Raw genomic sequence first — 17,367 nt, 5'->3', positions numbered from 1 at the left:
CGCTTGGAGTACTCTGATGATGTAGAGCCTATTATGGAGCTTGCGGATGAGGACACTGATGGCTGAGAAAGGCCTCGCCTGGGTAACCAGGTAGTGCCACACCCACATAGGTCTGGGCGTACGATGGACGAGCGTCGTCGTGCAGAGAACACTCAAAATCAAGACGAGGAAGGAAGGGATCTTTCAGCCTTGAAAAGGAGGCTTGGCATAAGATTGGAAGACGACGATTTGAGGATGTTACTGGTAGAATGGCAAAAAGAAGGAAACGCCGGAGAAGCGAGGCCCCGTGACACGACGCGTGTGCCCCCCGCATTCCAAAGGGATGACGGGGCGCGACACCGCGATCACGAGCGTGCCCCTCCGCGAGGAAGGCCCGGGAATTACTACCGGGGATATCAGAGGAATGGATGAGGAAAAATGGGATATCAATATGGAAGAGCACCCTACGATGGTAGGAGAGGTGGAGCACACTCCGCTGGGAAGCCCCCGCCGTTGTTCCCGTAACTTCCCACAGTGCTACTGGTAATGGGTCTGGGGCGCGTCCTCATGACCAGGACGGCGGGCGAATTCAAGTAAGAATGCAGAACAATGATAAAATTCTACGACGCGGTCAAGATGAATCTCGCGTACGGGAAAATATTCAGAACCAAAATGGTAACATGCCACCGCCGCAGCCTCAGGGCGAGGGGCGGCGAGATCCTCCGCCGCACCCGGGGGTAATCAAGGGGAATTTCAGCAAGTCGCAGAGCAACCCCAATAGCCTAATGTTCAAACCATTCCTGGGGTAGGGACGTTTAATGTGAACGACCTCAAGAGGTTGCTCAACCATCTTGAGGGAGGAAGAGTAACAGCGACTGCGCAAACTCCTTCTCCTTTTGCTACTGTCGTGAGGGAGGCGCAATTGCCCGCAGGATACAGGAACACAACCAATGACTTGCGTTTCCATGGGAACTCTGATCCTGTGGAATTCCTGGGGCGTTTTAACATTAAAATGGACGTATATCAAGTACCTGATTTGGCTCGATGCCGTCTCCTGACAGCCACTTTCAGAGAAGGCGCTCAGCAGTGGTTCCAAAAACTTGGTCCATGTGTGATTACATCCGGGGAACAGATGAAAACTTTGTTTTTGACACAATTCCAAGCCGCGGTGAAGTACACACCACATGTTACCACGCTGGCTAATGTGAAACAAAAAGAAGGGGAAAGTTTGACTTCGTATTTCAAGAGGTTTAATGCAGAATCCACTTTGGTGAGGGGTGCAACTGATGAAATACTGAAAATACTGCTTATAGCTGGGTTGCGTGTGGGGAATGATTTTTGGAAGCACTTGCAAGGGAAGGACCCAGTGTCACTAGCTGATGTGCTTGCACAGGTGGAGTCGTTCAAAGCAATCGAGTAGTCGCTTGCAGAAACAAAAAAGAATGACAATACCCATAACTCCAAGGGGCGATCCAAGAGAAGGGACAGATCCTTGAGTCCAGATTATCGGCGAAATGCCAGAAGCCCTAACAGGGTGAACACTGTGAGCTCGCAGAGAGAATGGAGCCCACCGTTGAACTACGAGAGAAGGGTAAGCAATTATACACTATTGACAGCGTCCATTGATCATATCTTCGAGGTAAATAAGGATAAAGGGATCTTCAAGAAGCCCGACCGTCTAACTTCATGGCAGAGTAGAGACAAAAAGAAGTATTGTGACTACCATGAGTCTACTGGCCATGACACCCATGAGTGTCGTCACCTGCGGGATGAGATTGAGGAATTTATCAAGGCCGGATACCTAGAAGAATGGATTAACAAGGTGAAGCGACGCAGGGGACTTGATGACAAGGGTAAGGATGAAAGACAGCCCCCGCGGGCGGAGGATGTTGAAAAAACAGCAGAGGTCAAGTTTCAGAGGGCTGGCAGTATCCGAGCAATTTTTGGAGGACACCCTTTCGTTGGTGATAGTAATCGAGCACTTGAGAAAAACACGAGAGAAGCGCGACATCCACCGCTCACCAACATCCACGGCTTGGAAGATAGACCCCCGAAGGTCTTTAAGGGAGAGTCCGCTGATATTACGTTCAAGGAAAAAGAATCTAGGTGGGTGCATCATCCTCACAACGATGCGCTGGTGATTACCATGCTTATTGGGGCAATGAACGTACATCGAGTCTTCTTGGATAATGGGAGTTCTACAAACATCTTGTACTACAGCACCTACAAAAAGCTGGGTTTCCCAGATAGCGACATGTATTTCGAAGATGCGCACGTCTATGGCTTTACTGGGGAAGCAGTGAGAGTTATGGGTTCGGTCAGGCTTCCCGTCACGCTCGGGGAAGGAGCTTTGTCGGTTACTCAAATAATAGATTTCAAGGTGCTATATCAGGATTCCGCGCACAATGTGCTGGTCGGCAGACCCTGGTTGTGAGCGTTCAGGGTGATAACTGATAAGTGGCATTTTATACCATTTAGAACATCTTAAAATGGCTTAAATTGGTGCCTTAAAATCAAGTATTTTGTGTATTTGATGCGTTTTTCTAGTGTTTATGCATTTCAGGATATTAGTTGCATTTCGGAGGAGTAATCATCAAGAATAAGCCTTGGCATGTGTTCACCATTGCGAGAGGAAAGATAGGGGTAGATTACGGCAAAGAAACGGAGCAAACTCAAGATTTTTCCAATAGGGTCCTGAGCGCCCGCTCAGCTATGCTGAGCGGCCGCGCAGAAAGCTGAGCGCCCGCTCAGCTATGCTGAGCGGCCGCGCAGGGTCGACAAAAAAGATAAATTATTTTAGGACTTCTGTTTGGCTTCCACTTCTATGTAATCTGAGTTTTATGGGACTATTATATAAGTAGATTTAGAGACGTTTTCACGAGGTTGGATCGTGGTATTAAACAAGGAGCGAAGGAGATAAGGAAGAAGACCGTTTTAGCACACATCAACGAAGAGGAAGCATATTTTCTTGTGATTCTTATTTCGTTGTAACGTTGGATCCTAGTTTTCTTTGTTTGAACTTAATTACTCTTGTGACGTACTCTGATTTAATATAATTAGTTTAGTTATTATTTTCTTGTGTTTGTTTATCATGATTTCATATGAACCCATGATGACAATAAGTGCTATTATGGGCTAATCGTGATCATGGGGTCGTAACGGATTTACTATGGAATTCTTTAGTTAATTGTTTAATACTTTAGTGTGTGATGACTGTATGATATCTAGTATTGGTTGTGCGTATTCGTCTTATGTGCGTCGCGAACATATAAGATAGGGTGTTAATCTCTTGTGAAGCGACGATGGATCTTGAGATTTAGAATTTGCCATGCTAGCATAGGTTCATGTATGATGTGCATGATCAGTGGGTAACTCTAACAGTTTTATTCGCCCTGTGTAATCAAAAGGAATAACTTGTGCTTAAATCGTTGTGTTGTCAATTTCTGTAGACATATAGGAACTCAACATAATTGATGCCTATTCAACTTCTATCTTAATTGTGGATGCTTGGTAGAATGGTATGAGTACAATGAAAGTTGGCTTTTATCAGTTTCGTGTTATTCGATTAATATCATTACTGTCACAGGCTAAAGTTAATAACAATAACTATTGAAGGAAGTAGTAATGAAGTTGTGATCTCATGAGTGTTTTAATATTGTTAATTGAAGTGTTATTTAAGTGATAAACTAAGTAATTAGTTGTAGTTAATATTTAGTCAACAATTCTAAGTGTTAGTGTTTTAACATTGAGAAGTAATCATACATTGGTGTGTGAGTTTAATTAAACAATAATTAGTTTGAGTCTATGTGGGAACGAACTAGAAAGTATTCTATATTACTAGCGAACGTGTATACTTGCGTGTATTATTAGCGCGTGTTACCGCCCTAACAAGTTTTTGGCGCCGCTGCCGGGGATCGAACCCGGGTCACCCGTGTGACAGGCGGGAATACTTACCACTAATAACAATAACTATTGAAGGAAGTAGTAATAAAGTTATGATCTCATGAGTATTTTAATATTGTTGATTGAAGTGTTATTTAAGTGATAAACTAAGTAATTAGTTGTAGTTAATATTTAGTCAATAATTCTAAGTGTTAGTGTTTTAACATTGAGAAGTAATCATACATTGGTGCGTGAGTTTAATTAAACAATAATTAGTCTGAGTCTCTGTGGGAACGAACTAGAAAGTATTCTATATTACTTGCAAACGCGTATACTTGCGTGTATTATTAGCGCGTGTTACCGCCCTAACAAGTTTTTGGCGCCGCTGCCGGGGACTCGGCGTACTTGTTTAGTTTATGTATGTACCATCATTGGTCGTTAGGATTCAGTGATTAGGACGTAGTTGTTACTTATTGTTTCTGGTTGTGTTTCAGGTACTTAAGCGAGCGTTTATGCAAACTCGTTCTCGTACTCGCAAGAGGACTTTAGATACAGCTGAGGAGACAGACGGAGTTCTTGATATTCCGGAAAAGATAGATTTTGAAGATTTGGATTCAGTAAATGAGCGGAAAGAACCAGTAATCATGGGCGATCGTATTGTTCAGGCTGATCCAGCTCTTGTGGACTTTTCTCGGCCTAAAATTGATGACATTCAGTCAAGCATTCTTCATCCGGCTATTCAAGCTAACACATTTGAAATCAAGCCGGGCACTATTCAGATGGTGCAGAATTCTATTTCTTTTGGAGGAGCTGCGACTGAAGACCCCAACATGCACATAAGGAATTTTGTCGAGATCTGCAGCACTTTCAAGTATAATGGCGTGACTGATGAGGCTATCAAGCTGAGGATTTTCCCATTCTCACTGAGGGACAAAGCTAAGGACTGGTTACATTCTGAACCAGCTGGGTCCATCACTACTTGGCAAGATCTTGCGCAAAAGTTTCTGGTGAAGTTTTATCCGATGGCAAAGACTGTTGCTATGAGGAGTGCTCTTACTCAGTTTGCGTAGCAACCTACAGAATCTATATGCGAAGCTTGGGAACGCTACAAGAAAATGTTGAGAAAGTGTCCACATCATGGAATGCCCGATTGGATGGTGATCACTGGTTTCTATAATGGTTTGGGGGCCCAATCTCGGCCCATGCTCGATGCAGCAGCTGGAGGTGCCTTATGGGCCAAAAGCTATACTGAGGCTTATAATCTTATCGAGACTATGGATGCAAATGAGCATCAAAACCCAACTCAGAGGATCATGCCTGGGAAGGTAGCAGGTATTCTGGAAGTCGATGCAGCCACCGCTATTGCAGCGCAGCTCCAGGCGCTGTCGATGAAGGTTGATTCTCTGGCTACATATGGAGTTAATCAAATAGCTATGGTCTGTGAGCTTTGTACAGGTTCTCATGCTACGGATCAGTGTTCTCTTGTCAACGAATCTGTTCAGTATGTGAATAATTATCAGCAACAACAGCAGCCTGTGCCAGCTACTTATCATCCTAACAACAGAAATCATCCAAATTTCAGTTGGGGTAATAATCAGAATGCTATTGAACCACCATATCAGCAAGGTGTGAGTAAAAAGTTTAATCCACCTGGATTCCAGCAACCACAGCAGTATGCTCAAAGGCAATCATATCCTCAACAGGGAAGTGCAGCTGCACCTACTAGTGCTAATTTTGAGGAACTTAAGCTGTTATGCAAGAGTCAGGCGGTTTCTATCAAGATCTTGGAAAATCAAATCGGTCAAATAGCCAATGCAGTGCTCAATCGTCAACCTGGAACACTCTCTAGTGACACGGAAGTACCAGGCAGGAAGGAAGCTAAAGAGCAAGTCAAGGCTATTACCTTAAGGTCTGGGAAAGTTGCTAACGCTGAAAAGGCAAATGAAGGAGAAGCTAAAGTTAGAGATGAAGAAGCTAAGCAAAAGGAGAAAGCGGCGGAACCAAGGAAGACTACTGTTGAACACACTCTGCCTGAGGGTAATACAGGGGAGAAACAGCTCTATCCTCCACCACCTTTCCCTAAGAGATTGTAACAACAAAAGCTGGATAAGCAGTTCAGTAAGTTTCTGGAGGTGTTCAAGAAACTTCACATCAATATATCTTTCGCTGAGGCTCTGGAGCAAATGCCTAGTTATGCGAAGTTTATGAAGAGTATTCTTTCAAGGAAGGTGAAACTGGATGCCCTTGAGACCGTGGCTCTAACGGAAGAATGCAGCGCTGTTCTGCAACAAAAGTTACCTCCAAAGCTTAAAGATCCAGGTAGCTTCACCATCCCTTGCACCATTGGCAAGTTGACTTTTGACAAGTGCCTTTGTGATTTGGGAGCAAGCATCAATCTGATGCCGTTGTCGATCTTCAAAAAGTTGGATTTGCCTGATCCAAAACCCACATACATGTTTCTACAATTGACTGATCGTTTGATTACTTACCCAAGGGGCATAGTGGAGGATGTGCTAGTCAAGGTGGATAAGCTCTTCTTTCCTGCAGATTTTGTTATTTTGGATTTTGAGGAAGATAAGAAGATTCTCATAATCTTGGGAAGACCTTTCTTGGCTACTGGCTGTACTTTGATTGATGTGCAGAAAGGTGAACTTACTATGTGGGTACAAGATCAGGATGTGACCTTCAACGTGTTCAAGGCAATGAAATTCCCTACAGAAGATGAGGAGTGCTTAAAAGTTGATGTGATTGATTCTGCGGTTACTTCAGAACTCGATCACATGCTAATGTCTGATGCATTGGAAAAAGCCTTAGTGGGGGATTTTGACAGTGATGATGAAGATAACAATGAGCAATTACAATATCTGAATGCTTCTCCCTGGAAGCGAAAGCTGGACATGCCGTTTGAATCTCTTGGTACTTCTGATCTCAAGAATGCTGAAGGAAAGCTCAAACCATCAATAGAGGAAGCACCTACCTTGGAGCTCAAGCCATTACCTGAACACTTGAGGTATGCTTTTTTAGGTGATACATCTACTTTACCTATTATTATTGCATCTGACCTTTTAGGTAGTGAGGAAGACAAGCTCTTAAGGATTTTGAGAGAATTCAAATCGGCTATTGGATGGACCATAGTAGACATCAAGGGGATTAGTCCTTCATATTGTATGCATAAGATTCTTCTAGAGGAGGGTAGTAAGCCAACTGTTGAGCACTAGCACAGACTTAATCCTATCATGAAAGAGGTGGTAAAGAAAGAAATTCTGAAATGGCTGGATGCAGTCATCATTTATCCTATTTCTGACAGTTCTTGGGTGAGCCCCGTACAATGTGTGCCTAAGAAAGGAGGTATTACTGTGGTAGCAAATGAGAAGAACGAGCTCATCCCCACTCGAACAGTTACGGGATGGAGAGTATGTATGGATTATCGAAAGTTGAACAAAGCCACGAGGAAGGATCACTTCCCTCTTCCATTCATTGATCAGATGCTTGATAGGTTGGCTAGTCATGAGTATTATTGTCTTCTGGATGGCTATTCAGGGTATAATCAGATTTGTATTGCACTAGAGGATCAGGAAAAGACTACCTTCACTTGTCCATTTGGCACGTTTGCTTTTCGCAGAGTTTCGTTTGGGTTATGTGGCGCCCCGGCCACTTTTCAGAGATGTATGATGGCTATATTCTCTGACATGATTGGAAATAATGTCGAGGTATTCATGGACGACTTCTCCGTCTTTGGACATTCATATGATGAATGTTTGAATAATCTTCGTGCCGTACTCAAAAGGTGCGTGGAAACTAATTTGGTGTTCAATTGGGAGAAATGTCATTTTATGGTGCGTGAAGGCATTATTCTTGGGCATAAGGTCTCTAGCAAGGGTCTGGAGGTGGACAAGGCCAAGGTGGGAGTCATTGAAAATCTTCCACCACCTATTTTTGTGAAAGGAATCCGTAGTTTTCTTGGTCATGCGGGTTTTTATCGGTGATTCATCAAGGACTTTTTGAAGATATCTAAGTCGTTGTGCAATTTGCTTGAGAAAGATGTGCCTTTCAAATTTGATGATGAATGTTTGGCGGCATTCGAGACTCTCAAGAAGATTTTGATCACCGCACCAGTTATTACAGCACCAGATTGGACAGAGCCTTTTGAGATGATGTGTGATGCGAGTGATTATGCGGTAGGTGCAGTTCTGGGGCAGCGCAAGAATAATCTCTTTCATGTGGTCTACTATGCGAGTAAGACCTTAAATGGGCCCAAATGAACTACACCACTACGGAGAAGGAGCTCTTGGCTATAGTCTTTGGTTTTGAGAAATTTCGATCTTATCTGCTTGGGACAAAAGTGACAGTATTCACTGATCATGCGGCCATTCGCTATTTAGTTTCCAAGAAGGATTCGAAGCCGAGACTCATTCGTTGGTTGCTCTTACTTCAGGAATTTGAGTTAGAGATCAAGGATCGAAAAGGTACTGAGAATCAAGTAGATGACCATCTCTCTAGGTTGGAGAATCCCGAGTCTACTTCACAAGATAAGACATTGATCAATGAATCTTTTCCGGATGAGCAGTTGTTCGCAGTTCAGGAGGAAGAGCCATGGTTTGCAGATATTATAAACTATCTTGTCAGCAATATAATGCCTCCTAATTTGACCTCAGCTCAAAAGAAGAAGTTTCTGCATGAGGTGAAGTGGTATATGTGGGATGAACCATATTTGTTTAGACAGGGAGCTGACCAGATCATCAGGAGATGTATCCTGTTCTGTGAGACGGAGGGGATACTACGAGACTGCCACTCCACAGTTTATGGTGGACACTATGGTGGTGAGAAGACGGCAGCTCGTATTCTGCAAGCAGGTTTTTTCTGGCCTACTTTGTTTAAGGATGCTCATCAGTTTGTTTTAAGGTGTGATCGTTGCCAAAGAGTGGGAAATTTGACGAGAAAAGATGAGATGTCGTTAAATGTGATGCTTGAAGTCGAGGTCTATGATGTTTGGGGAATCGATTTCATGGGGCCTTTTGTCTCATTCTGCAATAATCAGTACATCTTGCTGGCAGTCGATTATGTCTCAAAATGGGTAGAAGTCAAAGCTCTACCGACAAATGATGCAAAGGCAGTGCTGAATTTTCTTCATAAGCAGATTTTCACAAGGTTTGGAACACCTCGGGTAATCATAAGTGATGAAGGGTCGCATTTCTGCAACCGTAAGTTCACTTCTATGATGCAGCATTATAATGTGAATCATCGAGTTGCTACTGCCTATCATCCGCAAACAAATGGTCAAGCGGAAGTATCTAACAGAGAGATCAAGCGCATTATAGAGAAGGTTGTTTGTCCGTCAAGGAAGGATTGGTCTTTAAAGCTCGATAAAGCTATTTGGGCATACAGAACAGCATACAAAACTCCACTTGGTATGTCCCCTTTTCAGTTGGTGTACGGTAAGGGATGTCATTTACCTGCGGAGCTTGAGCATAAGGCCTACTGGGCGTTGAAAAAGTTGAACCTGGATTTAGATGCAGCTGGAAAGAAGAGAATGCTTCAGCTTAATGAACTTGATGAATTCCGACTTCAAGCGTACGAGAATAACAAAATGTACAAGGAAAAGGTTAAGAGGTGGCACGATAGGAAGCTACATCCTAAGTTATTCGTGCCAGGGCAACAAGTTCTCTTATTCAACTCCCGTCTCCGACTTTTTCCTGGGAAGTTGAAATTAAGGTGGTCTGGATCTTTTATTGTCAAAACTGTGTTTCCACATGGAGCAGTGGAAATTTTTAAGAATGATCCGGACCAAGCGTTCAAGGTTAATGGTCAGCGTTTGAAGCACTACTATAGGGACATGGCAAACCGAGAAGTGGTTAGTGCCATTTTATTGACTACTTGAGAAAGGTACGTAACGTCAAGCTAATGACGAAAAAGAAGCACTGCGTGGGAGGCAACCCATGAATTGTTGTTACATGAACCCTTAGAAGTTAATAACCTATCCAAAAATACAAAAAAATTAGAAAAACGGGACTGAATTTTTTTTTTCCAGTGACCCCCTAAGCGCCCGCTCAGCTCTGCTGAGCGACCGCTCAGGGGTCAACTGCCAGAATTTTTTTTTAAGTTCAGAAAAAAACCAAACAAATCAGAAAATTAAAAAACCCAAACACAGCCCATAAACCCACGACTTCTTTTCCTAATACCCCATGATTTCATCCTTCAACCCCACTCTTTATATAATTTTAACCTAATCCACACCCTATATATACATACAACTATCCTACACATCCCCCACAAACTTTCTACACTCAAACTCTCTCCCAAACATAAAAACTCAGTTCTTAAACACTATTATTCAAGATTCAATGGCACCCAAGAGAACACGAACTATTGATAGCAGCAGCACAGTCCCTACTGCTGATTCATCGTGGGGTACTGCTGCAAGGCCTCAGTTGAATGACAGAGCTGCGGAGGAGGAGTACACTAGGCTTTTGGGGAAGCCGATTCTGAAGGAGAGAGGGTTTTTACCGTCGGGGAGGGATGGTGAGTTGCTATCTATGATTGCAGAGAAGGGGTGGATAGCTTTTTGTGAGTCGCCCGAAGCAGTGCCGATGAGCGTGGTTCGCGAGTTCTATGCGAACACGAAGGCCGGGAAGAATGGATTTTCTGTGGTCCGAGGGTTGACGGTTGATTATCACCCAGCGGCGATTCACCGTGTGATTGTGCAGCGAGAGAGGAAGCCCGAGGAGGAGAACTGGAATGAGAAGACTGCTGAGGATTTTTACTTGGACTTGATTTGTGCTACTCTCTGTAGGCCGGGCACAGTTTGGACCTTCAAGACCGGCACTAATGAGTATCGTCACTTCCCGGCGATCGCTATGAACAGGTATGCCCGTGCATGGAATGCATTTATTTGCGCTAATATTCTGCCTTCTTCACATGCACATGAGGTCATAGTTGAGACAGCACAGTTGTTGTGGGGAATTCTTAATGAGGAGTACTATGTGGACCTTGGTGAGTTTATCTACCAAGGAATTCTGAAGTTTTTGAGGGGAGCTAAGCACATGAATATCCCTTATGCATCCACGGTCACGAAGCTTTGCCGAGCAGTGGGAGTGAACTGGCCGTCTCATGAGTAGTTGTAGTTGCCGGCCGCTCCGATTTATTCTGGGACTCTGAATGGGATGCAGGAGTGGACCGGTGGTGAGCCCGAGGAGCATGGGCTGGGTTATCATCTTCCAGGAGGGCGTCCAGCACGAGGTGCTACTATGGCGAGGCCTAAGCATGATGAGGCTGGTTCTTCGAGAGCTCAGGAGGATGCTGAGATGGCTGATGCCCAGTATAGCAGGCTTTCACGGCGGATGGATGCCATGTATGAGACACATAACAGGTTTGCTCAGGAGCTCACCCTTGCGTTAGGGACTGCTTTTTGGGGCCTTGGAGCTGATATCCAGTGGCCAGTTTTTGGTGAGGACTCTGCATACCCGCCGCCTGATACTCCACCCACTGAGGGTGATGATGATGATGACTCCGAGTAGGTATACCCTGTGTTCCTTTCTACTACCTTCACTGGGGACAGTGAAGTTTTAAGTTTGGGGGTGGTAGTTAAGGAATATTTTGTGTGTGTCATATAGCTGCATATTCATGATAGTTAGTTCATATAGTTGCATAATTTTTGCCATATAGTTTTTTTTATATAGCTTTATTTGTTTGTCATATCATATAGCTCATGCATATACCATGATCCCTTTTGCGATGATTTATCGACTGATTTGTGATATTGATGCGAGTGTAGTGATAGCATTAAAGTGATATTGAGTCGTGTAGGTTGATATGCATGCTAGAAGCACTTGTATTTTCACTAAGTCTTAGAGAATGCTTAAGGGCTAGATTGTTGTTATGATCTGGTTATTTTCGAGGTTAATCTATTTATTATGCTTAGAATTTGATAATAGGTTCTTAGTGGTAAAGGCATGAAAAAGAAAAAAAATGGAGTAAAAATGGAATTTGTTGCTAGTTGTGGCTAGGCGTCAAATGGCTAGTAGCCGGCTCGCATGTTATGCGAGTAGTCTAGGGTTGAGCAAGATGGAGCGAAACACACTTGCTCAAAAATTTTGAAAAAAAAGGAAAAAAAAAGAGAAAAAAAAGAAAAAAGAAAAAAAAATTGTTGTGTTTATGCATAATTGATCACGAGTGGGCTCTTTGGTATTCGAGTTATTAAGTTCTTAGGGGACTTTGTGCCTAGTGACCTAAGGCTTTTAGGGTCTGGGATCCGCTAACCTAACGCTCGCTACATGGATACCATTGTATAAGTCTTTTGTGGACGTCACTCAATGCACGGTCAAATAAGCATTGTTATTGTGTATAAAAAGCATGATTCCGTAATAAGCTCCAGAATTCTTGTAGTGTTTTATGTCACTTTGTGCCTAGAATTTTTTTTATTCTTTGTATAATCATGTGATTGCCTTAATGATAGTTGAGTCATAATAACTGGTCTAGTTCCGAAGCATATCTGTTAAGCATCTGCACACACCACGTTTCTGGCTCTATGTTCGTTTGCATGAGTTTATTAATCTTTAGTCGCCTAACTGCATTTGTTGAGATGTTGTGAATTGGTTGGTTTGTTCGTAGTAAGGGGGATCGCTGTATTTCATATAGATTGCATTCATGCATGTTTTTATTTGTTTTTGAATCTGTGATGCTTGAGGACAAGCATCAATTTAAGCTTGGGGGTGTGATAAGTGGCATTTTATACCACTTAGAACATCTTAAAATGGCTTAAATTGGTGCCTTGAAATCAAGTATTTTGTGTATTTGATGCGTTTTTCTAGTGTTTATGCATTTCAGGGTATTAGTTGCATTTCGGAGGAGTAATCATCAAGAATAAGCCTTGGCATGTGTTCACCATTGCAAGAGGAAAGATAGGGGCAGATTACGGCGAAGAAACGGATCAAACTCAGGATTTTTCCAGTAGGGTCCTTAGCGCCCGCTCAGCTATGCTGAGCGGCCGCGCAGAAAGCTGAGCGCCCGCTCAGCTATGCTGAGCGGCCGCGCAGGGTCGGGAAAAAAGATAAATTATTTTAGGACTTCTACTTCTGTTTGGCTTCCACTTCTATGTAATCTGAGTTTTATGGGACTATTATATAAGTAGATTTAGAGACGTTTTCACGAGGTTGGATCGTGTTATTAAACAAGGAGCGAAGGAGATAAGGAAGAAGACCGTTTTAGCACACAACAACGAAGAGGAAGCATATTTTCTTGTGATTCTTATTTCGTTGTAACGTTGGATGCTAGTTTTCTTTGTTTGAACTTAATTACTCTTGTGACGTACTCTGATTTAATATAATTAGTTTAGTTGTTATTTTCTTGTGTTTTTTTATCATGATTTCAAATGAACCCATGATGACGATAAATGCTATTATGGGCTAATCGTGATCATGGGGTCGCAACGGATTTACTATAGAATTCTTTAGTTAATTGTTTAATACTTTAGTATGTGATGACTGTATGATATCTAGTATTGGTTGTGCGTATTCGTCTTATGTGCGTCGCGAACATATAAGATAGGGTGTTAATCTCTTGTGAAGCGACGGTGGATCTTGAGATTTAGAACTTGCCATGCTAGCATAGGTTCATGTATGATGTGCATGATCAGTGGGTAACTCTAACAGTTTTATTCGCCCTGTGTAATCAAAAGGAATAACTTGTGCTTAAATCGTTGTGTTGTCAATTTCTGTAGACATATAGGAACTCAACATAATTGATGCCTATTCAACTTCTATCTTAATTGTGGATGCTTGGTAGAATGGTATGAGTATAATGAAAGTTGGCTTTTATCAGTTTCGTGTTATTCGATTAATATTATTACTGTCACAGGCTAAAGGTAATAACAATAACTATTGAAGGAAGTAGTAATGAAGTTGTGATCTCATGAGTGTTTTAATATTGTTAATTGAAGTGTTATTTAAGTGATAAACTAAGTAATTAGTTGTAGTTAATATTCAGTCAACAATTCTAAGTGTTAGTGTTTTAACATTGAGAAGTAATCATACATTGGTGCGTGAGTTTAATTAAACAATAATTAGTCTGAGTCTCTGTGGGAACGAACTAGAAAGTATTCTATATTACTCGCGAATATGTATACTTGCGTGTATTATTAGCGTGTGTTACCGCCCTAACAATAACCTCGATACACCACTTGATGATAAAGTTCCCAATACCAAACGAAGTTGGTAGTCTGAGAAGGTCACAGTATGAGTCACGCGACTGCTATCACAAGGCTGTCAAGGAATTCCGTAGAAGGTATGAAGGGAAAGGTCTCCCATTTGAGGATGTAGAAGATATTCATACAAAACCAAGTGGAGAGATCCATGCCCACTATTTTGTTGAAGGCCCCGAAAAGGAAGAAACCTACATCTCTGGGAACTCTTTTTTGACGCGGGGACGTGTTTCAAAGATCCGTAGCGTGGAAGAAGTGGTGGTGAACCATACAGAGGCGATCATACAGAAAGAGGTTAACGGGGAAAAGTTGGAAGGAAGAGGTGAGATTTTGCAAGGTCTCGGGAATAACTTCAAGGTGGATGCTCCTCGAAAGAAGGACGCGCCCTTGAATGAAATTGAGGTTGATGCTCCTCTAAACGAGGACGCGCCCAGTTGGATGATGAGATGAGAGGAATTCTTACCCGTTTTTTAATTGCAAATCTTGATGTCTTCGCATGGAGTCATTCAGATATGATAGGAACCGACCCAGAAGTAATGTGTCACCGTTTGAATATCCTCCCGAATTGCAAGGGCATACATCAGAAATGCCGCCCAGTAAGTGGAGAAAGGGCGATAGCATTAAAAGAAGAAGTAGACCGGTTGTTGGAGGTGGGGTTGATCAAAGAATCGTTCTACCCCGAATGGCTTGCAAATCCAGTACTGGTGAAGAAACCGAATGGGAAGTGGAGGACATGTATGGATTTCACAGATCTCAATAAGGCCTGTCCAAAGGACAACTTCCCGCTGCCAAGAATGGATCAGTTGGTTGACGCGACGGTGGGGCATGCGTTGTTGAGTTTTATGGATGCATACTCCGGTTACAATCAAATTCCGATGTATGGCCCCGATCAAGAACATACATCCTTTATTACGGATAGGGGGTTATACTGTTACATAGGAATGTCGTTTGGTTTGATTAATGCTGGCGTAACCTACCAGCGGTTGGTAAACATGATGTTCAAGGATCAAATCGGGAGAACTATGGAAGTGTATGTGGATGATATGCTGGTAAAGTCTGAGGTGGCGAGTGACCACATCAAGCAGTTGGTGGAGATGTTTAACATTCTAAGGAGGTTTCGTATGAAATTAAATCCGCAAAAGTGTGTGTTCGGCATGGAGTCGGGAAAGTTTCTCGGGTTCATTGTCAACCACAGGGGAATTGAGGCCAACCCCGCAAAGATCAAGGCATTAATGGATATGAAGTTACCCACCAATGTGAAACAGGTGCAGAGTTTGACTGGGAGAATCGCCGCGTTAAATCGATTTGTTTCCAAGTCATCCGATAGATGCAAGGAATTTTTCAAGGCACTTAAATTAGCAGGAAAAGACTTTGTATGGACGTCAGAATGGGAAGAGGCTTTCAAAAGAATCAAGGAGCAACTGGGAAACCCTCCCATGTTGTCAAAGCCGTTGGATGGGGAAACTCTAATAATGTACCTCGCAGTGTCTAAATATTCGATCAGTGCAGTTCTGGTAAGAGAGGAAGATGGGCAGCAATCACCAGTGTACTACGTGAGCAAGCGGTTACACGACGCTGAAACTCGCTACACAAGCATGGAGAAACTGATCTACGCCCTGATTCTTGCATCAAAAAAATTGCGGCCGTATTTTCAGGCCCATAAAATTGAAGTTCGTACAGTGTACCCGCTGCGATAGGTCTTGCATAAATCAGAGTCATCAGGCAGAATACTGAAATGGGCTGTGAAGTTGGGACAGTTTGATTTGGAATATGCGCCCCGAACAGCGATAAAAGGGCAAGCCTTAGCCGATTTCTTGTTGGAATTTGATTCTGAAATTGATGATAAAGCTTTGGTAATGTTACATCCACCTCATGCCGAGGAGTCTTTGGAGGAGTTTCCACATCCTTGGTGGATCTTGCATGTGGATGGGGCGGTTAACAATGGAGGAGTAGGTGCGGGTATAGTACTTGTGTCTCCAGAAGGCCACCATCTGATGAGCGCAATTCATTTCAAGTTTTATGCAACCAATAATGATATGGAGTATGAAGCGCTGATTAATGGCCTGAAAATCGCTTTGGAAATGGGGGTGCGAAATTTAATTGCAAGAAGTGACTCAGAGTTGGTAGTGAATCAGGTGAACGGGGGATTTCAAGCACGAAGCCCGCGAACAGAAATATACTTGAGATGTACACAGCGCCTGATTGGAATGTTCAAAGAAGTTAGATTGGAATGTGTTCCGCGGGAGAAGAACAGTAATGCGGATGCTCTGGCAAAAATGGGGTCGCAACAAGAGGCTGTGTTGTTAGGATCCATCCCCCTTGAAATCCAGGAGGTTCCTAGTATCCCAGAGATAGAAACTATGTAAGTGGATGAAGCTCCCAAGGAAACATGGATGACGCCCATTCTAGCTTACATTCGCAAGGGAATACTCCCCGAGGATAAGTTTAAGGCTCGCCGACTCCGCTATCAGGCTGCAAGATATGTGATATACGATGAAGTCCTATACAAGAGAGGGTTCAACCAACCTCTGCTTAGGTGTGTTGAAGAAGAAGAAGGAAATTACATCCTAAGAGAAGTACATGAAGGAATCTTTGGCAATCACTCGGGGGTAGCTCGTTGGCAATGAAAGTTTTGCGCCAGGGATATTATTGGCCCACAATGAAAGAAGATGCTACAAATTTTGTCAAGACATGTGATCGCTGCCAGCGCTTTGCAAACTACTCATCTATGCCGGTGACACTCTTGACGCCTATGCCAAGCCCGTGGCCGTTCGCCATATGGGGAATTGATCTTATCGGAGAATTGCCGAAAGCTAAAGGAGACGTCAAATATGCAGTGGTTGCGGTCGATTACTTTACTAAATGGGTGGAAGCTATGCCACTGGCTACTATCACCGCAAAGAAAATCAAAGATTTTGTTTTTAACTCCATCGTATGTAGGTTTGGAATCCCTTACAAGCTTGTCTCCGACAATGGAAAGCAGTTTGATAGCAAGGAGTTGCGACAACTATGTGAGAAGTTGAAAATCAAGAAGGAGTTTGCAGCGGTCTATCATCCTCAAAGCAATGGACAGACAAAAGCTGTTAACAAAATAATAAAGCATACCCTCAAAACCAAACTGGAGGAACGCAAAGGGAATTGACCTGAAGAACTCCCGAAGGTGATGTGGTCATACAACACTACGCCACGATCTACTATGGGAGAAACGCCGTTTATGCTGACTTACGGCTACCAAGCTATGGTCCCTGTGGAATTTGGATCGGGATCACTTCGCAGAGATTGTTACAGGAAAGAAGATGCTGAGGTTAATC

The 17,367-nt window shown here is 43.1% G+C and overlaps 2 protein-coding genes across 2 annotated transcripts; both read left to right on the top strand.

The window, feature by feature from the left end:
- The first annotated feature begins 578 nt into the window (after window positions 1-578).
- Window positions 579-2,413, top strand: LOC141719389 (uncharacterized). Its single transcript, XM_074521765.1, has 3 exons — window positions 579-716; window positions 815-1,372; window positions 1,445-2,413. Exons 1-3 carry the CDS (start codon window positions 579-581, stop codon window positions 2,411-2,413), a joined length of 1,665 nt encoding a protein of 554 aa, XP_074377866.1.
- Window positions 2,414-14,997: 12,584 nt separating this feature from the next.
- LOC141719388 (uncharacterized) lies at window positions 14,998-16,422 on the top strand. The gene is made up of 3 exons (XM_074521764.1): window positions 14,998-15,429; window positions 15,561-15,620; window positions 15,754-16,422. The coding sequence occupies exons 1-3, from the start codon at window positions 14,998-15,000 to the stop codon at window positions 16,420-16,422; spliced, it is 1,161 nt and encodes a 386-aa protein (XP_074377865.1).
- Window positions 16,423-17,367: the final 945 nt, after the last annotated feature.

The sequence above is a fragment of the Apium graveolens genome, chromosome 4, assembly GCF_009905375.1.
Source record: "Apium graveolens cultivar Ventura chromosome 4, ASM990537v1, whole genome shotgun sequence".
Taxonomy (NCBI): domain Eukaryota; kingdom Viridiplantae; phylum Streptophyta; class Magnoliopsida; order Apiales; family Apiaceae; genus Apium; species Apium graveolens.
This window is presented reverse-complemented; position numbering and strand designations above follow the sequence as displayed.